The sequence below is a fragment of the Herpailurus yagouaroundi genome, unplaced genomic scaffold (genome assembly GCF_014898765.1).
Source record: "Herpailurus yagouaroundi ecotype Mexico unplaced genomic scaffold, PumYag 28, whole genome shotgun sequence".
Taxonomy (NCBI): Eukaryota; Metazoa; Chordata; class Mammalia; order Carnivora; family Felidae; genus Herpailurus; species Herpailurus yagouaroundi.
The window spans coordinates 108,204,647-108,226,268 of record NW_024412376.1 but is presented as its reverse complement, the minus strand read 5'-3'; the positions used below and the strand labels follow the sequence as shown (position 1 = coordinate 108,226,268).

The window sequence follows — 21,622 nt, the reverse complement described above, 5'->3', positions numbered from 1 at the left end:
TTTTTTTTTTCCCTGTTCATTGTCCAAAGGCAATTAAGTGCTAAATACATATAAACCCATACACATATATGGACACACATACATACAACCCAACACACAGTGTTGTGGTTCTATAGACCGGTCTCTCAAGGCAGTCCCTGAGCTGTTCTATTGTAATGTTATGGTTATAATTTGAGGACTTTTTTTTTTTCGTGGTATGATTTAATTACCTCATGATTGTAAATAGAGGTGAAACACAGAGTGAATAATACCAGTTTTCCTATTCATTTGGGTAGGATTTTAAGTGGCTAGCTTTTTGCACATATTCTATGGGTCAAAAATGTCTTACAACCATTGTGAAAAAATTGATGCTATTGAATCTCATGATTGTTTCTTCAAGTCATGGCTCCAAGGGAGAAACTTTAGGGGACTTTAAGTAGCAGTCAGTCAAAAACATGAAATCTATTTCCCTTACTCCTATAAGGAAAGAAAGTATTGGTTGTAAAATACCTGATGCTTTTCTACATATGTTTAGGCACGTATTAGTTAACTTAGGAATAGTGTTGTATTTGGAGGCCTAGAAGAAACAGTGCATTCCTTGGGATATGTTAGGGTTATCAAATGTCTTGATTAGAAGGGATGCGGGGTCCCTTCTGACTTTAATTTTTTTAAATAATGTTTTAATGTTTATTTATTTTTGAGAGACAGAGAGGGATACAGAGAGAGAGGAAGTGGCAGAAAAAAAATGGAGACACAGAATCCAAAGCAGGCTCTAGGCAGTGAGTTGTCAGCACAGAGCCCTATGCGGGGCTTGAACCCAAGAGCTGTGAGATCATGACCTGAGCTGACGTCAGATTCTTAACTAACTGAGCTACCCAGAAGCCCCTGATTTTAATATATACTTTTACTACTTACTTTTCAAAATGAGATGATGATTGCCATCTCCTATCTCTTTTGCTTGGTTCATTACTCTTACTATGTTATTTTCCTTGCAAATGGAAAACCAAAATGGTATTTTGGATATCAGTGTGCTAGTTCTTTAGAGAAAGGAGGTGTGTGTGTGTGTGTGTGTGTGTGTGTGTGTGTGTGTGTGTGATTTGTTTTTTATTATGTCATTTGGGAGGAAGTTAGGCATTCATGATGTTATGATTATTTTAGCACCAACAAGTCCTTTTAATCTGTAATGCTAGAAATATTTAATAGAGGCCTATTGTATAAGTGTCTTATATGGGGAAAACATAGTTTTAACCATACGTAGGTAAACTTATTGAGGCAAAGACTTAGGGCCTGTTTCCAGATCTCATTGGCATTGTTTTAAAATAAAACTTGTGAAATACCAGTTTTTTCCCCTTCACCAGGCCAGCCACTTCTGGCCCTGTAATCGCATACACTCTTATGATTGGTTAATTATAACCACCAGTCAAAAGCATTTTGACTTACTGTTTTGGTGGAAAGAAAAAGGAATTGAGTAAGAATTTTACACCTTTCCTGATACCGAATCATAATATAGGTCTTCAGATTTCATTTTCCAGACCTCCAAATAACTGACCATTTTAAAATTAAGACCGATTTTACTTGTTTTTCAGACCATGTGGATGAGCGAACAGTATGTAATGGAATTGCCCCTGAAAAAGATGTAGATGGATTTCATATTATCAATATTGGAAGACTGTGCCTTGACCAGAATTCTCTCATACCGGCCACTGCCAGTGCTGTTTGGGAAATAATCAAAAGAACAGGTTGGTAATTTGTGGTCTGCAGGATGGGGGTGCTGAATGCCAAACTGAACACATGTACATTGCCTTGCTGGAAACATCTCCATCCTACTGAGTAAAAGAAAATGATCAGCTATAAAACATCGGTGTAGAGAAACTTATAAAGTGACAAAAGTAAAAAAAAAAACAAATCTAAAATAAATAAAATGAGAGATGTGTCAGGTTATAGGTAACTGTTGTTGCCCCTTTGGGGCATGAATTTTTCAACTAGTAGGTTTGTCTCCCTGCTTTTAAATTGTAAACTTAATGTATTTTGGTGGACACTTTCCAAAATGAGTTCTGTGTGTCCTTACTTTTAGAAACAAAATTTGATGAAAATATATGAGCCATCTCTAATGCCCTACGTTTTTACTATAGACATTTACATTTGATTTGTGCTCTAAATACAGTGATACTCTCTTGGGCCCTTGAGGTGTATAGAGGTATTTACCGCTATGTTAAGCAAGACCAAATTGCCCTTATGTTTGTAATTGCCCCACCTCCATCTCTGTCCCTTCCATTTCTGACAGCATCTTCTCCTTTCTAACCTACTATTTAACCTGAAAATTTCCAAGAGAAAGCAGATCCTAGAACCACCCTCTTAGGGCATTAGTACTTGTGAAAACTTTAATTCCAACTGCTTCATTGTATTTATGAAGAAACCAACCCCAAGGAGGTAGAGTGCATTGTATCTGCAGGTTGTGTCTTTCATCCTTTCCGGGTCCCTGAAAGTTCAGCAGCTCTCTAGGGGGTAAAGTGCATGAACTTTGTAAAAAATATGCTTTTTCCCACCTCATTTTGTTCCAGATTCACTGAAAGTCTGATTGCCAGTTAAGCTTGCCATTGTCGTACTTTGCTTACTTCATAATTAGTAGTTAATATAGAGTAAGTCTTTGCATGTCTAAATCTTCACATGAATCTGTGTTTTAAAAGTAATTTAATGGCAACTTGAAAATGTAGTTTTTTAATGAGGGCAATTACAGAGGAAGTGACAAATCCGAGAGGCATAAAAAGAATATTTATAAATAATGAATGTGGGCACATTATAGACAAGCCACACAGTAATTCAAATTTAATTAGAAGTTTTTAAAGAATGTTTCAGTTGGCTGTTCACATGTTTAATTTGCTTCTTGTTGTTGATTCTTCATTTAAATCAAACTCTGTGTTTTAAGGGATTGAAACATTTGGGAAAAATGTGGTTGTAGCTGGAAGATCCAAGAATGTAGGGATGCCCATTGCCATGCTTTTACACACTGATGGAGAGCACGAACGGCCAGGAGGTAGGTAGGACCTTGGAGATTCTGTGTACTCTTATAATTTTCTTCATTCTTAAAATCATCAAGTAAGGATGTTTGAAAATGTGATTTGGCATATTTGTGGATTTATGCAGATAAAATCTCCCCTTATTCTTCATCCAGTGACGTGAGCATCTTGAAAGTGAATAAAAGGATTGCTAGACATATATGGCCCCTTTGTTCCTATTACTACTATTATTTTGGCCTTATATACTTTCTTTAAATAACTGATAATATAAACATTAAGAAAAGTGGAAAGCCACTAGATACATAACAATCACATGCTGATAGCCTTCTGCTGCCTCACGCGTGTGCGTGTGCACACACACACACACACACACACAGTCTGCATCTTTAGGGTTCAATGTACAAATATATAGATTATTTCTCATTGTTAACCTTGGTGAATTCCACTTTCTTGACCTTAAATTTTTAAAGATTTCTTTTATGATCTTTGTTGTCATAAGGCATATGAAATAATTTTTTAAGCCACAATGCCCTATGGAAAAAGAAGCCTAGTGATATTGCATCATTTATCTAAAATGATGATTGATGAGACTTTTGAATATTACTTTTCCTTCCTGGGCCTAAGCATTTAAATATCGCCACAAATCAAAATGGGTATCGGGATCATAGTAAATTAGGGCCTGATAATGACTCCAGGTAAGTTTAAAACCCTTGGTTTCAAGAAACTCTTGGAAAGGCCAAATCTAGTAGTGTGAACATCATTTTTGTGGTGAACGCCTACAATTCTAGTGTTACTATTCACTTGTAACTTAATCTGCTAGTGCTTATCCATCTGTCTCTTAGGTATAATAAAGATATTGATTCATATTGGCCTTTATGCAATTGTTTCTAGGTTAAACAAGGTAAACCAACCAGAAGTTTTTACCTGGGTATACCATTTTTGTTGGAAAATTGTGAGTCTGTGTCGATACATGGAGTTTTTTTCTTCCTTTTCACCACTTTATTTTCCAATCTCATCAATAACATAACAATCAGCGTTATGTTTTTCCACGACTCGTATGGTACTTTCTAATAAACTGTCTTATTTCATTCTCAGTAATTTTGGCATATATTAATAGTATTTGCATTTTGCAGCTAAAAGAAATGAGCTTTAGAGACTTCAGGTGACCTGCCCAAGGCCACTCAAGAAGTAGTGAATCCGGAGCAGGGAGCTGGGAGCTGGGTGCTGTCCGGGTTTGAGAGGATGTACTTGGAGTCAGATCCCTCTCCTGCCATATGCTCTGTATCCTTGGACGAGACATGTAATCCATGCAAGTCTCCACTTTTCACATCTGCAAAGTGCAAATAATATTAATATCTCTTTCACTGGGTCATTGTGAATTTTAGATGAGGTAAGAATGGAAAGCTCTAATTACATTGCCTGACACAATAAGTTAAGTAAGATCTTGCTTGGTCCATGTGGACTGTGGCTATTACTATTTCCGTTATGTGCTTAATTTAATAATCTGTGACCATACTAACTATAGAGTTTAGAGTAATATGATCCAAGGTTAATGTATTTTTCACCTTCATTTGAAATTTTATTGTATTTTTCTGGTGGGATTTATGTTTGCCTTTTGTTTTTGGATCAAATCTAGTCTTTGTTGTACTAATCTGTATAAACATAGAATTTATAAAGTCTATAAAGTATTTGATTAGAAACATGACATCATAATACTCCAAATCATATAGTTCATTGCATTTTTTCTCTTAGATATCAATATATTACATGCTGCTTTCTGGATAAATTTCCATTTTGAATTACTTATTTGTCTATAAAATTAAGTCTATGAAAATCAATTTATCCCTTCTTTATGCAATTTTAAATTGGACATCAGTATGTCCTAGTACATACTAACTTCATAAATATTTTACACTTTGTGTTTTAAAATATTCTCACTTGAATGCATGTTAAAAATTGAATAAAAGTGGAATTGGTTATAATACCGGTTACTTACAAGCCAGGTAGTTAAATTTACATTTCTCATAGCAGCACCTAAGTGCCGTTATAATTACAGTATCCAAAAAGTAATAAATTGTATTAAAAATGATGTTGGGCAGTTTGCAACATGGGTGTTGTTTAATCTCATGCATATTTAATAGGAGTATGGTAACATATATGATTAATATAATGAATTGTTGAGAGCTGCTTACTGAAGATTTGGAGTCTGTGGGAAAGTTAATATTTCAAACGTCCCTGTCTGTTAGAGCAGTAATTATGTGCGGTGACTACAAGTGCATTGTTAGCTAATGGAGATAATGAAGGGGGATTAACTCGGCAAATTCATATCTATAGAGCTGTTCTGATGACACTCACAGTGTTGAGCATTCAGCTCACACTGTATTTCTTTGCCAGAAGAGATTCAGAACCCTAATGATTCATTTGTGTCTTAAAGCCAACGATAATTGTCCTGGAAGAAAAATGGCCATACTGTAATTTAACTTGATTAATATGTGTCTACTCTTGGCTAGCTTTCAGTCTTGATCATGTGGGACATAAATCCCAGCTGTTTGGTGAGAAAAAACTTCTTTTAATTCCTCAAGGGCTTGGAATATTTAGACGGAGAATGGCTTGGAATATTTAGACGGAGAATGCGCTACAATCTTGGGGTAAAGGGTAGTGTTGATGCTCAACACAGCAGGATGCTGCAGGGACATTACCTTCTGCTGAGGACATGTTATCACAGAGGACATGGCATCTGAGGTGCTCTGTAGTTTATAGAGAGTGGGTGAGAGATGGTTCCTGTCCTTCAGGATCTTATAGTCTTGGTACTAACAGGGGGTGTAGATACAGAGGTGCATGATACACAAGTTGTTTTAAATTGTCAATATTCAATGGCACAAAATAAAATTTGGCATCTCTAAGCAAACATTCCATTTGCTTAGGAAAGCCTATGGTTAATTGAAGGGGCATAAAGATACTGACAATGGACAATCTCTTCTCAGGAACTCCACTACTTATAAGGATGCTTAAGTGCCATTGCGACCGCCTGTAGGTCACTGCGTGTTCTTTTAACTTCTTTGTGCGTAGTAACCTACCCCGTTTCACCTTCTTTCAGAATGAAAACTGATTACCATTGGTCTCAACCCAGCGTCTTGATTTTTAGCTTTACGGTGAGGAAGTGAGAGAGAAGTTCTTCAGTTCTGCTAAAACAGAAACTCCTTCAAGATAACAAAGCACCCTAGTGACCAGGTGTTAAGATGATTAACTTGTCGCCAAAAGAATGCAGAACTGGATTTTATTTCAACATTTTTTAGGGTAAATTTCTTTCTGCATATTTTCAATTCTTATGTAGGACATCTCATCCAAACAGATCCCCCCAAATGCCCACAGCATGGGCTCACATGCTTCTCCTTTAACTGAAAGGTTGTGGTGTCACTTCAGTGCCTGCATTGGTGCAGGGACCTTTTCAAAGAGCATTTCGAAAGAATCAGCCCTGCTTAGAGTCCTGTGGGCCCAGAGATCTTCTTGATTTCATTCAGGCAATACGCATTCAGTTCTCAATTCTCTGTGAAACGCTGTGGGGAACAGTGGTAGAAAAGACTTAGTTCTCTGGTTTCTGGAAGACGACAGTTTGCATCCTTAGGGCTCCTCTTCCAAAAGAAAACTGTGTTTTCTCAAAGCACTGCTTCCACATTGGTGTTCAGTGTTTGAATTCACGTCGTCCTTGTGCTGCAACTTTCCGTGCCTCGGGTATAATTGTCATGCAAGGCGCCTCCTACCTGAGTAGAAAACCAGAAGACCTTTTGCCAAGAGAATGCCCTTCCTTTGGGAAGATTGGCTCTCGTTGTGAGAATGAACATTTTTGCCAGACTGGGAGCGTTATCTCTCACATACAGGAGTGCTTTCAGGCAGTAATACAGGAGTGGATGTTCCAGGTGGTGCAGCCGGAACATACTATGAGTGGTATGCATCACTAAGCTCAGTCCAGTGCCAGGTTGGGCCAGGCACTCCCGGGTTTCAAAGAGAAGAGCCATACAGGAACACCTAGGAATGCAGGAGTCATACAAAGGATCACACCGCACAGAGTGAGACTCTAAGTCTTGTCAGCAGCAGAGTAGAGCAAGGTGCTCCCTATCTCTGTGGAATGAACTATTGTCAAACTGGGGCAGGGAGAATGGCAGGCATTCTCTGTTCCTCCCGTCCCACTACCCCTGAGTTAGAAACACCCATGGTAAGCTATTGGAGATATACTATGTCTTGTGCTGCCTCTGTGTTGTTTAGGCTTGACTGAATTCCAGCATTGTGCTTGCCCAGTGGAAAGCCATAGAAAAAAAGATGCTTCTTCTAGTCTCCTTTCCTTCTTTTTTTAAAAAGTTTGTTTATTTTTGGAGAGAGAGAGAAACAGAGAGAGTGAGTGTGAGGGGTGAGGGGCGGGGGGGGGGGGGGAGAGGATCCCAAGCAGGCCACGTTGTCAGCCCAGAGGTTGATGTGGGGCTCAATCTTGTGAACTGTGAAATCATGACCTGAGCCGAAATCAGGAGTCGACGCCTCATCCACTGAGCCACCCAGGTAACCCCTAGTCTCCTTTTCTAAGCTGAATAATGAGAGTACTGTTTCATTTTTAATATCTCCTTAACTCAGCCAGCTCTTATATGGAAAGCACTGTATTTGGAAAATGTCATGTGTTCTTTTTTTGTTTTGTTTTGTTTTAGCGTTTATTTATATTTGAGAGACAGAGGGAGACAGAGCATGAGCAGGGGAGGGGCACAGAAAGAGAGACACGCACAGAGAATCCAAAGTAGGCTTGGGCTCTGAGCTGTCAGTGCAGAGCCCTACGTGGGGCTCAAACTCACGCTTAACCGACTGAGCCACCCAGGCGCGCCTGGAAAATATCATGTATTCTGATATCGGACAGTTGGGACAGTTACACTCTTGCAACTAACATTAAACATTATTTAAAATGTAAAGTGGCGTCCCAAACTTTCTCTTTCCCTTTCATTTTTCTCTCTTTCCCCATGACTTCAGAGTATGAGACATTTGTTTTATTGCCAGAACAAAGCGTCCCTTTTCTAATGTCTGTAAGCCTGATTGTTCAGTCACTCGTAAGGCTATTGTGGTCTGTTCCACACTGCCTGTCAAGCCACTCCTCCTGTCGGTGTCTTCCTGGCACCTGATGCTGAAGTTCCAGAGAACTACATGCTGATCCCCAAACATGCCATCTCTTCCATGCCTCCTTGCCCTCATATCGCCTGTTCCCTCTGTAGGGAACGCTGTTTCCCGCCACTCACCTGCTTTCCTGCCCCCCCCCCACCTTACAAGATGCAGCCCAAATCTTCTGACTGTATGCATGTTGTATATGCTGCCATCACATACTATTCCTCTTGCATGTTTATCATCTACTTATTCTCCTTTCCTACACACGCATAGTAAACATGAACTTCTTTTTTTGTTTGAAGTTTATTTTATTATTTTTTTTTTGAGAGAGAGAATGAGAGAGAGAGAGAGAGAGAGAGAGAGACCACGTGCAAGAAGAGGAGGGGCAGAGAGAGAGAGAGAGAGAGTGAGAGAGAGACGATCCCAAGCAGCCTCTGCGTTGTCCGCACGGAGCCCGACCTGGAGCTCCATCTCACAAACTGTGAGATCATGACCTGCATTGAAATCACGAGTCAGACGCTTAACGCACTGAACCACCCGGGTGGCCTGGGAAACATGAACTTCTTAATGACAAATATTTGTCTCTGGCTTTTTGTAGCTCTGAAATTTAGCACAGGGCTTGGCATATAATAAGGCAACTGGGCAGTCCACCAAGAAAAGTTTATTTAGTGTTTCCTGTGTGTCAAGTACTGTGCTAATATTGTAGACAATAAAATTACAGGCTAGGAATTTAAAATAAAACATTGTTGTTTACTGAAAAAGAAAATCCCTGTATATTGGGAAGGAAGAGGTAGGAGAGAGAAGTGGATAGGTGCTTACCACACCTGAATTCCTTCATATTTTAAAATTACAGGAGTTTAGGGGTGCCTGGGTTGCTCAGTTGGTTAAGCGTCCAACTTCGGCTCAGGTCATGATCTCACAGTTCCTAGGTTCAAGCCCCAGATCAGGCTCTGTGCCGACAGCTCAGAGCCTGGAGCCTGCTTCCAATTCTGTGTCTCCCTCTCTCTCTGCCCCTCCCCCATTTACACTCTGTCTCACTCTTTCTCTCAAAAATGAATAAGCATTAAAAAAAAAAATTAAAAAAATAAAATTAGAGGAGTTTATATGAAAATATAATTTAAGACGCTCTTCCCCCCCCAAGAATCAGATCATAGCGGGAAGAGTCAGGGGAAAGAGAGAGATCTCCTGTCACTGGAAGGGAGGAGAGGATATTGCTGACAGCATTAATTGAAAGAGGTCACAGTGTTTTTCCAGGGAAAACATTTAGGATGTATCATTTTCTTTAGACCAACTTTCCCCCTGCCTCAGGCTACTGACAGATACTGCCTCTTCTTACAGAGGAGCTGGTTTCTTTGTTACTAAGTGTGGGGAATAAGAAGGCGATTAAACCAGCTCTTGATCTGTCCTCTTGAATTTACCATCTGGTAAGAAAGACAACCATGAAACAGTTAGGTATGATGACTAATCACTATAATTGTGCAAAGTGCTGCAGAAGAGAGGTAGAGCTTTCTATAATGAAAAATTTGGCTGTAGGAAGGAGTGAATGATTTCTAATTATATTTCTAATTGTGTGAATTTGATACCCTTTTATTGTCTACCCTCCTGTTACGGTTCTTCCCTTCAGACCAAAAAAATCCCACCTAAGAGGCAAAACCAAAAATATCTTCTACTTGAAATTATTAAAAATTTGTAAAATGTGGAAGAAAAAACTTCATTTTCTTCAAAATAAATAATTCATACCATGAATATAAATGATGCTTTGGTGATTAAAAAAAAATAAAGTCAATGCCAAGAGGGTCCTCGTACAAAGGTACTAAATATCCTTAAAAGAGTGTCGGCTCTATTCTGTTTGATCAGTAAATATCTCTGAAGTTTCTCCAATTTTTTGTTCTTATAATATGTTGCTCTTCTTATTCTGAGGTCTTCTTCTATTTCCCATTGTGAACGTTTCTTCAGGCTCTCTGGACTTTCCAGCACTGCTTCTCTTTGCTCCCTCCCTCCTTATTCTGATTTAACCCCCTACCTATCATCCTTCAGGTATGATAGGTACCTGATAGGTACCTATATGCTGCCATCACATACTATTCCTCTTGCATGTTTATCATCTACTTATTCTCCTTTCCTACACACGCATAGTAAACATATGAACTTCTTTTTTGTTTGAAGTTTATTTTATTTTTTTTTTTGAGAGAGAGAATGAGAGAGAGAGAGAGAGAGAGAGAGAGAGAGAGAGAGAGTGCTCCCTCCTCCTCACGTATATACAGCTCAACTGAGATGTAGCTTCTTGATCAGGCTTCTCTGATAGCCTCTCCTACCGTCTCACACACCCCACTGTGGAGAATCTGAAGAACTCTTCCTTCACATCATGTATCAGTTTGTGATAAGCATTTCTTTGCGTCAATATTTGATTAATGTTCACCACACTCACTGGACTGTTGACCCCACCAGAGCAAAGACCACATCTGTGTATCTTCCCATTTTATCTCCAGCACCTAACCCAATGGCTGCCTAGAAAGTCTTTGTTCAACAAATGAATGGATAAATTTATTTGTAGACCAAGAGTGTCATGAAAGGTTTGTCTTTGCTTTTGTGTTTGTTTCTGTTTTTATTTTACAGTGCAATATTGGTTTCAGGACTAGAATTCACGGATTCATCACTTACATATAACACCCAGTGCCCATCACAACAAGTGCCCTCTCCCACCAACCTCCCATGTAGCCCATCTCCCACCAACCTCCCCTCATCAACCTCAGTTTGTTCTCTATTTGTCTCAAGAGACAAGTTGAGTCTCTTGTGGTTTGTTTCCCTCTTTTCTCTACCCCCCCGCCCCTTCCCATATGTTCATCTGTTCTGTTTCTTAAATTCCACAAATGAGTGAAATCATATGGTATTTGTCTCTGACTATTTCTCTTAGCATAATACATTCTAGCTCCATCCACGTTGTTGCACATGACAAGATTTCATTCTTTTTGATGGCTGATTAATATTTCATTGTATGGATGGATAGATAGATAGATAGATAGATAGATAGATAGATAGATACAAATCTTTATCCATTCATTAGTTGGTGGATATTTAGGGTCTTTCCATAGTTTGGCTATTGTTGATATTGCTGCTATAAACATTGGGGTACATGTATCCCTTTGAATCTGTATTTTTGTTTTCTTTGGGTAAATACCTAATGCAATTGCTGGATCATAGGGCATTTCTATTTTTAGTTTTTTGAGGAACTTACATACTGTTCTCCAGAGTGGCTGCACTAGTCTGTAGTCCCACCAGTTATGCAAGAGGGTTCCCCTTTCTCTGCATCCTCTCCAACACCTGTTTGTTTCTTGTGTTATTAATTTTAACCATTCTGACAGGTGTGATGTGTATCTCATCGTGGTTTTGATTTGTAATGAAAGACGTTTTTTAAAAATGTTTATTTATTTATTTTGAGAGACAGAGAGAGAGAGACAGAGAGAGCATGCACATGAGCCGGGGAGGGGCAGAGAGAGAGAGAGAGTCCCAAGCAGGCTCCTCATTGTCAGTGCAGAGCCCAACAGGGGACTTGATCCCATGAACCATGAGATCACCACCTGAGCCAAAATCCAGAGTTGGATGCTTAACGGACTGAGCCAGCCAGGCACCTCTGTAATGAAAATTTTAATACAACTATTAATAAAACATATTCTTAGAAACACTGATGCACTGCAAAATCTTAAATGGGTTTGATTCTTTTCTTAGACGAGAGGAGTTAGTTGGTCAAATAAATTTGGGAAATCTGGATTAAACAAAATCAAACATCTAACTTGCCTGTGATATTTCTTGGAGACTTTAATGTAGTAATATAGCACAGCATAGCCTTTAACATAGTGAGCACTGTGAATCTTTGAGAAGGTAATCATATTTAGTATTTCACTCTGGAAGTTGTTTTTTTTTTTCCCTAACAAAGTATGTATATTTATATCTATATTTTTGCTATATTCGTATTAGTATACCCCCAAAGGTCTAGCCTTTTTCCACAGAGAGGAAGAATAGAAAGGACAGTAAGCAGCACATTGTTCTTTGACATGTCTGCATTTTTCACTCTCAAATGCAGACAGAAACCTTGGGAATACTTAGTGTTTGAATATGCTCTTTCAAGCATGTTTGCAGAATCCTGCAATTGTAGTAAGATCCCTGAGTTTGTTTTCAACTGTTGATCTTGAAGAGCACAATATAAATGCAAAACTTACATAAAGCTGTAACAAACAGATCCTCCCCTACCAACACACACACATCCCTTCTAGCCAAAGCAACTAGAAAGGAAAAGCAATACTTTGACTCATGCTAACACCCTTGTCTCATGGCTGAGCTGGCCAGCTCATTGGCTAGGAATTGAAAGGGTCTGATTGCCGTAGTTAGCTTTGCGTAGTTTAAAATCTGTTTCACAGTCAGAAATGCTACTATCAATCATGACTTGACAATTTGGTACCATGGGAAATTTGGCCACCTGGGGAACTGATTCATGTAGATGACTCAAAACATTTCATCCCTACTCATAAGAAAGTAATCCTAGAAATGTAAGGCTTCAAAGCCATTTATCTTCATTTATGACTGCCATGTTGTTCACACCATAGCTGCAGTCTTGATTGATGAAGATTGACTCTCAGAGCAGGAAAACCTATTGTTAATGAGCATTGACTCTTTGGTCATTTTGCCTGACTGCACATTATGTTCGTGCATGTCCCTTATCTCACATGTATGTACAGTTTTTGGGAGAGTTAAATGAGCTAATACCTATAAAGAGTTTACTATTCATACATTCTAAGTGTTGAGTACATGTTAGCTTATTCTAAAGAGTATTTAAGGTGGGTCACAGCAATGTATAAAACACAATGCAAATGAGAAATAGTTAAGAAAAGGAGGAAGCAAGGCCTAGAACTAAAACAGAGCCAAGAATAAAGCTATTAAAAATAGGCATATCGGGGTCCCTGGGTGGCTCAGTCAGTTGAGCATCTGACTTTGGTTCAGGTCATGATTTTACAGTCCTTGGGTTCAAGTTCTACATCAGGCTCTGCACCGACAGCTCGAAGCCTGGAGCTTCCTTCTAGTTCTGTGTCTCCCTCTCTCTCTCTCCCCCTCCCCTCCTCTCTTCTCTCTCTCTCTCTCTCTCTCTCTCTCTCTCTCTCCCTCTCAAAAAAAAAAAGAAGAAACACTTTTAAAAAATTTTAAAAATAGGCATATCATTAAATCTTCATGGATATACTACCACTGCCAAGCACACTGCTTTTCGTATACTAGTGCTGAATATATGTTTGGTGAATTTATTTATTTGAGCCTAAACTATACTTTCTATGATTGGGTCACAAATTTCATCTTGAGAGCTCTTTAGCAGGAAAAAAAAAAAAAAAGAGAGACTACTTACCCAATTAAATGGCTTTAGGATTAAAAATAAATACATGCTCAGGATAAAGAAAACATTTTCTGATATTAAGACTGAAAAATAATTTCTCCTGAGGGGTCTGATACGCAGGAAACTATACAATGAACTGAGTAATATTCATAACATGCTTTCTAATTTCAGGAAATGGCCACATCTAATAGGTCTGTTTCTTTCATTGTTTAAGCATAAAGCCACCATTGGCATGTGTATCTTTTATTTCACTAGACACGTCTTTTCATTCTCTGTTTATGGGTCATTCTGTTCTTCCCAATTTCTAAACCAGTGGTTCTCAACCTTAGCTGCCCACTAGAATTATCTAGGGACTTTAAAAAATATAGCTGCCTGAGCCCAACACAGAACAATTAAATCAGAATCTTTCGAGTTGCACCAGAGTATCAGTATTTTTTAGAAAGCCCCATAGGAGATTCTAATGTAGTCAGGATTGAGGAGAACTGCTCAAAACATTGGAATAAACTCGGGGTTCACGTCTCGTTCCAGAGCCATTTCTAGGTCATCCTTTCTAGTCCCAATGCTTTAAATACCATCAGTATTTCCCATGTTTCTAGACCCATGTAACCACTGTCTACTTGACATGTCAGCCCACTTGGATGACCAGTAGGCATCTCAAATGTACCATATACAGATCTTCAATCTTAATTTTACTCCTTATAATCTGTCCTGTTTTAGGAAGTGGCACTGTTACGCAACCTAGTTGCTTAGGCCACCCTTGACCTCTGTCTCTCACACCTTGTGTCTTATCCATTAGCAGTCTGTATAAAATATACCCATGATCACCTCCACCAAAAAGATCCTAGTGGAGACAGCCATTATCTTTCACTTGGAGCACTACTAAACTTACAAACTAGTTTCTCTGCATTCACCCTTGTCCTATCTCCCATATGTAGTCTATATTTCACACGGTCGTTCTGAATCACCCATGGGTGCCCATAACATTCAGAAACACATAACATCAGAATAAAATCCAAATTTCTTGAAACAATACTCAAGACCTTACAGGACCTGACCTGGGCTGCATCTTTTTACTCAGTTCCTACCATTCTAACCCTCTGTCACTGCCCTCCAGCCGTGGCTGCCCTTTGTTTCCTTAGAACACATCATACATGCTCTTGTATCTGGGTCTTTGACTTGGTTTTCCTTTTTCCTGGAATGCTCTTTTTTGAAGCTATTTACAATAAATTATTTTTCTAACTGCCTTCGAGTTTCTGCCCAAATGTTATCTCCTAAGGCCGTCCCTCACTACCTTATCAAAATAGCACTCATGCTATTATTCTGTACTCACTCTGCATTTCTTTCTTCATGACATTTATTACTACATAGAATTTTATTATATGTGTGTTTTTCACTTATATATTGTCTTTGTTGAACAAATGAGTCCGTGACTTCACTTCAATAAATTTTGGCCGAATCCAGGGGTAGATTTTTTAAAATCTCTAGAGACACTGGTTGTCAGGACTCAGTGAGTCTTCCCTAATACTTTCTCTCAAAGTTACTTTGAGATAGTTGTCTAAAAGGAGTGAGCTTGAAAGGGCATTTGACTAATTAAAAGTGAAGCCATATTCCTTAGTTGTCATCTGCCTAGTGGCCCAAGGTGTTTGGAAGGTAACAGAACGACTGATCAACAGCAAATCAGACCAAGCAGGTCTTGACCAGATACAAACACATTTAAAGCCTGGCCCATTTTAAGCATGAAAGGAAGGCTTAGATCTGAGTGCTCTGTTAAGTATATCCGAAATTATTTAAGTGATTTAATCCAGAAAAGGCAGCTCAAGTTGAAATCGAAAACTTACAGTAAATGGAATGCAGGAGTCAAGAGAATGCAGTATTGTTTCCAGATCTGGGAAATGGGCCCCTTGATCATTTTACAAATGGTAAAAATTAAATTTTGTGATAGAGGCACATGTGTTTTCGGTCCTTAGCTGGTCTCTTACCAGTACTGCCGGTGCACACCAGGTAGGATCAGAAGGCAGAGTGTCATCGAAGATCCCTCCCTGGCTTCCTAAAAGAGGCAGGACAGTGGTCCAGAAATGCTGCTCTGCTGACTGAAGTGAAAATGTAGCAGTTGGCCAGCTCTGCTTTTACATCTGTGAACTCAGCAATGCTTTTTTGTTTGTGCCCAGTGTAGATGGGGGCTCTAGAGTGACATGATTAAGAGCCGGGGCATTAGAGCTAGGCTAAACTAGTTTGAATTCTGACCCTTATATGGTTTGTATGAGCTTGGACAGACTATTGGACTTTGTGTGTGTCCTCAGTTTCCTCATTTGTAAAGTGCAAATAGCATTATTTTCTACCTTATAAAAAATACCCTCACAGTGTTTTGTGAAGACTGTATGATATGAAAATGTGTGATAACATGCGTAAGGTGTAAAACAATGATAGACATGTGGTAAATTCTCACATAAGGGCCATTTTGATCACATACATTTAGGTTCTGTCCATTTAGCTTCCACAGAGATTTTCCCTGTAGAGAGGTTTTTGTTTGTGTGTTTTATGCTACGAGATGGAATAGCAGTTTAGAAGAGAATAAGAGACACACGTTCCAATCCAGAGTCTTTAGGCCTCTGGAGACCTTTGTCCAAAAACAGAACTCAGGCTTCTTTCTTGCTTTGGGTGCTGTTCTGGTGATGAATGCTGAATTTTCCTGCCTGTAATGTCCTCAGTGATTGTTCCTTTAAACCAGACCATGGGGGCGCCTGGGTGGCTCAGTCGGTTGAGCGTCCGACTTCAGCTCAGGTCATGATCTCACAGCTCATGAGTTTGAGCCCCGCGTCAGGCTCTGTGCTGACAGCTCAGAGCCTGGAGCCTGCTTCGGATTCTGTGTCTCCCTCTCTCTCTGCCCCTCCCCCACTCGCATTCTGTCTCTGTCTCTCTCAAAAATAAATAAACACTTAAAAAAAAAAAACCAGACCATGGTATGAGTTAATGTATGGAGAATGATGTCGTTTTGTCTTATCCAGAGAAAGTGACTAAGCAAAACCTTACCTGTGAGATTCTAGCTCCTACTGGACTTGCCATTTTGCTTCGTCTGCGGATGCAGGTACAAGCAAGTATTTGAAGACTTGTCTCATGGAAAAGGAAGTTGAGACTTGTTCTGTGGTGCTGTCCGAGTTAGATCTAGAATCATGGTAGATCTTGCAAAAAGGTAGACCTCAGCTCTTGTGAGGAATAAGTTTCTAACCATCTGGGCTAAATGACATGCTTTTCTTACATTCTTATAGAAAATAATTTACAGATGGGCAAGGATGGAGAAAGCATACAGAAAGAAAATAAATTCCTACTCACATCAAAATCTGTCTTCTCTAAGAATTTGCGGTACTCCCCTATGCTGTTCTCAGCCAGAGTAGAGAGAGATGCTCTGTGCCAACATGTAACTTACAAACTTATAAACTCCTTTTAGCGTGGAACTTCCCCCGCTGTGTTCATATTCTGATTTACATATCTGTTCCTCATATGAAAGTGTGGAATCGTGCGTCTCCATTGCTTCACATAGCTCTGGGATTCTTTCTTGATCGTTGAATAAATGAAGGTAGGGAATGACCTAGAAATGTCCAACAAAAAGAAACTCCTCATTTTAAGTTGTTCTAAGCAAAAACTGCTACTCTATTATGAAGCATATTGTGCTGTTTGTTCTAGCTTCTTTTTAAATAGCAAATATTTTTATCCCTCAAATTGGCACTCTGGGTTAGTTGCCAGCAACTCTTCGCTACAATCTGCAATTTTGCATAAATTACAGTGTAATGATAGCCTAGAAAACTGCTCAGACAGCTCCCAGTAGACCATTCGTGACTGACTGTGGACTCTTGTATAGTAAGAAGCCTATCTTGCCCAGCAGTTAATTATTAAGTTCTAACAGAACTCTCAGATTCTAGGAGATAGGTTCTAAGTTTTTTATTCTTGCTCTATCTTACAAACATGATGTAAAGCACTGGGCACCGAGAAGTTGCTTAAGACTCTGCTTATAAACGTTTTTATCTGGGTCCGTGTGATAGTTAGAAAAATTAGGCCCTCGCCCAGGCTGATAGCATGTGCACCGTAAGAGGATAAAACTGAGTGTGGGAAAAAGTCATCTGAGGGTCAGAGATATGCATCATTCTACAGAGTAGCTGCTCCGACTTGTCAGTACTGGCTACCCAGGGAAGAGTTGAGGAGTTAGAAAGGATTAGGTACAGCAAGCCAGAGGATTCTCGGGAGAAAAGTAATAGGGCACCAGAACTGAAAACAGGAACGACAAGAATTTTCACAGGTTAACTAGCATATCATGTGCCGGATAGTCAGCTCTCAGGAGCAGGGACAGGTATCAAGGTGCTCATCTGCAAGGGGCAAAGGCAGAAGAGACTGAGGCATGATTTGAACACCTTTATATTTAATTCCCTTGATTTATCTCTCTTTTGCTATCACACTGTGGTCTCCTGCATAGTAGGCTGAAAGCCTTTCCCTGGGTGGATAGTGTTATAATCAGAAACTCATTGATCAAGTCTAAATATGAGTTTGATATTTCCCGTGGGTATCACTAGCCCAACTCACTTAGGAGTAACAAGTTCACAAGATATTATTGACGGGGGAGTGGAATTACCTAAAAGATCTTTCTATATGCTTATTGAAATTCATCTTAATATTTTTTTCTTCTGCTTGACACTTTACAGGTTGTTCATTGTATGTATATACAACTCAGTGGATTATTATGTATCCCTCAATTCCTTGCTGAAACCATCAGTACTGACAAAGTGGGAAGTTTTTGTTTGGTTTTGGTTTTGTGGGGATTTGGGAAGCTCCCCTGCAAGAAGACACGCTTCCATGGTTGAGAGGACCTTTCTGCATATAGGGAAGCTGTACTAAGGTAGAGATGGTTTATTTATTACTGGTTTGTAGCAAGTCAAAGAGAAGAGGAAACATAAGGGAAACTCGTAAACAGATTCTGCTCCGTGTAGCTGAGCAGAAGGTGGTGTCATGAACTGAAAGGAGAAAGACAGCTAACAGGGGCCCCTGTGTGACTCAGTTGGTTGAGCACCTGACACTCCATTTCAGCTCAGGTCATGGTCTCACGGTTCATGGGTTTGAGCCCTGCATCAGGCTCTGCACTGACAGTGTGGAGCAAACTTGGGATTCTCTCTCTCCTTCTCTCTCTCCCCTTCCCTGCTCGTGTGCTCCCTTTCTCTCCCTCTCCCTCTCTCTCTCTCTCTCTCTCTCTCTCGATAAACAAATAAAGTTAAAAATAAAAAAATAAAAATAAAAAACCCCAGCCTATTCTCACTAAAAAAAAAAAAAAAGAAAAAAAAAAAAAAAAGACTGCTATCAAGTACCGCTGTCTCTCATTGTTCTTCCTTTTTAAAGCTTTCCTGGTTATTGACTTTTCTTTTTCCTTATTAACTTTAGGATGAAATTATATTCTTCCAAAAAAATGCAAACTACCAGATTTTATTGGAGTTGTATTCCATTTGTAATGAACGTAGGGAAAATTGTTATCTCTAGGATATTGAGTCTTTTACACAAGACATGGTTTATCTTTCTAGTTCTTCAGTCTTACTGATGTCTCTTGCTATTGTTCTGGAGATTTTCTTTTACCGCATAGGTTTTGCACATTTCTTGTTAAGTTTATTTCTGAGTATTTTACTTCTTGTATTGCTATTCTAATGGAGTCTTTTCTTTCATTTTATCTTCTAATGTCTTGTTATATATGAAAACTATTTATTACTGTATATTTACTTTTTATTTGGCAATTTGTTGAATTCTCTCACTGCTTATATTACAATTTTCAGACCTATTTAATATTGACATCTTGACTTTATGTTTACTAATCTTCTCATTTCTTTTGTTTCTTTTTGGTTCCTTATCTACTTTTTTTAAGTTAAGTGATTGATTCGCTTCTTTTCTTTTATTGATTCAATCATTTTAGTTTTGTTTTACCTTTATTTTATAGGATCTAATATATAGTAATTTCATTATAAATGTTTCTAGAATTTCTGCACTGTTGTTTTGTGTTTTCTTTTTGACCCAAGAATTATTTAAAATAGTATTTAAAAAAATCCCGCTGAAAAAACCTTTTGATTTCTTTTTTTTAAATGTTTATTTGTTTATTTTGAGAAAGAGAGAGAGAGAGCACAAGCAGAGGAGGGGGAGGGAGAGAGGGAGAGAGAGAGAAAGAGAGAAAGAAAGAGAGAAAGAGGGAGGGAGAATCCCAAGCAAACTCCCTGCTGCCGGTGCAGAGCCCGATGCGGGACTCGAACTCACAAACCATGAAATTATGACCTGAGCCGAAATGAAAAATTGGATGTTTAACCAACTGAGCCATCCAGGAGTCCAGAAAGAACCTTTTAATTTCTGACTTTTTCAATAATTATAACTTTATAGACTTGTGATGAAAGAAAATATCTGAAGTTTGTCAACCTATTTTTTGGAATTAATTAAAATTCTCTTTGTAGCCAAAGAGAATACCATTTAAAAAATATTCTTTGGCTACATGAAAAGAAAATGTATGTTCTGCTTTCAAAATTTGATATATTGCAATAAGGTACATAACATTAATTATGTTATTTGCATTTTTTATATCTTTGATCTGTTGTGGATTGAGAAAGGTGAATTAAATTCAGCAAATACAATGTGTTTCTTTTTTGATTTGTAGCCCTTGTAATTTCTGCTGTATAAATTATATTTCTCTTACATGTTACTTATATATTTCTCATTGTTGTGAGTTCGTTTGAATCACATCTTTGCATTATAATGTGTACTTTCTTTGTCCTATTTAATGGTAAATTTCTCCTTATTTGACAATAAGAACATCATCTCTTTTTTTGTCCTTTTCCTGCTACGCATTTGCCTATCTTTTATTTTTGACATCCAAACAGCTTTGTTTTATAAAGAGGTTTCTTTTTTTTTTTTTTAATTTTTTTTTCAACGTTTTTTTTTATTTATTTTGGGGACAGAGAGAGACAGAGCATGAACGGGGGAGGGGCAGAGAGAGAGGGAGACACAGAATCGGAAACAGGCTCCAGGCTCTGAGCCATCAGCCCAGAGCCCGACGCGGGGCTCGAACTCACGGAACACGAGATCGTGACCTGGCTGAAGTCGGACGCTTAACCGACTGCGCCACCCAGGCGCCCCCAAACAGCTTTGTTTTAGATGTACCTTATATAAAGTATAGAGTTAGATTTTGTTTTTGGTTTGCAAGCCAATGTGGAAATAGGATTCTTTTAAATAGATAACTTAAGAAAATTTGTTATGAAGATAAATATATCTGATCTGAACTGTGTATTAGTTTCTGTTCTGTTTGTTGTTTTTATGGCTTTTACTTATTTTTTACATTGTTTTTCTTTTTTATGTATGGTTCTTCTGATATTTAGGAAAGTTAGTCATTACTCTAATAGTTATAACTTTATGCAGTACTCTTAGTTGTCTATTTCTTCATATGGTATCTATTGATGATCTAATTGATGATCATCTATTGATGATCTTGAGTCCTGGCTGACTCAGTCAGTTGAGCATCCAACACTTCACTTTAGCTCAGGTCATGATCTCAGGGTCGGGATCAAGCCTCAACTGTGTCGGGCTCCAGAGTGAGCGTGCAGCCTGCCTCAGCTTCATATTCTCTCTCTCTCTCTGCCCCTCCCCCAATTGCACATGTGTGTGGTGTGCATGCATGTGAGTTCTATCTCTCAAAATAAATAAATAAATAAAAATGATAAAATGCTTTTATTTTTCTTCCCTGATTCCATTTCTTTTGTCTCCAACCTGATATTTGCCAATAAAAATTATCTTTGTAACGTTTTTACCTTATACTTCTAAATCTTCTTCTTCTTCTGTTATTTGATTGATCAGTTTTAAATGTTTTTTGATCCTAGTCATTAGATAACATAATTAATGTTATGTTAATCTAGTTCGCAATCAGCAAACTTTCTCATCTTTGCCCTTCCCATTCCAATTTTGTTAGTTACACCATTTTTTTCATATTTAGAGCAAATAGGATTTACATTTTGTCCATCACCCAGCGCTCATTTTTTTTAGTCTTACTTTTATGATTAAATATATTCCAAACTTTCTAATAGTCCTTTTGCTGTTTTCCTCAGATATA

General features: G+C 38.5%; 1 protein-coding gene across 2 annotated transcripts in view; it reads left to right on the top strand.

The window, feature by feature from the left end:
• MTHFD2L (methylenetetrahydrofolate dehydrogenase (NADP+ dependent) 2 like) overlaps window positions 1-21,622 on the top strand; it is a 150,476-nt gene that overhangs the window by 52,792 nt on the left and 76,062 nt on the right. The window contains exons 4-5 of one of the 2 annotated variants that reach the window (XM_040481202.1): window positions 1,566-1,718; window positions 2,906-3,013. In XM_040481202.1, the coding sequence (XP_040337136.1) occupies window positions 1,566-1,718; window positions 2,906-3,013 (261 nt within the window). The remainder of the gene's footprint in view (window positions 1-1,565; window positions 1,719-2,905; window positions 3,014-21,622) is intronic. The other variant, XM_040481207.1, reaches the window with a different exon arrangement.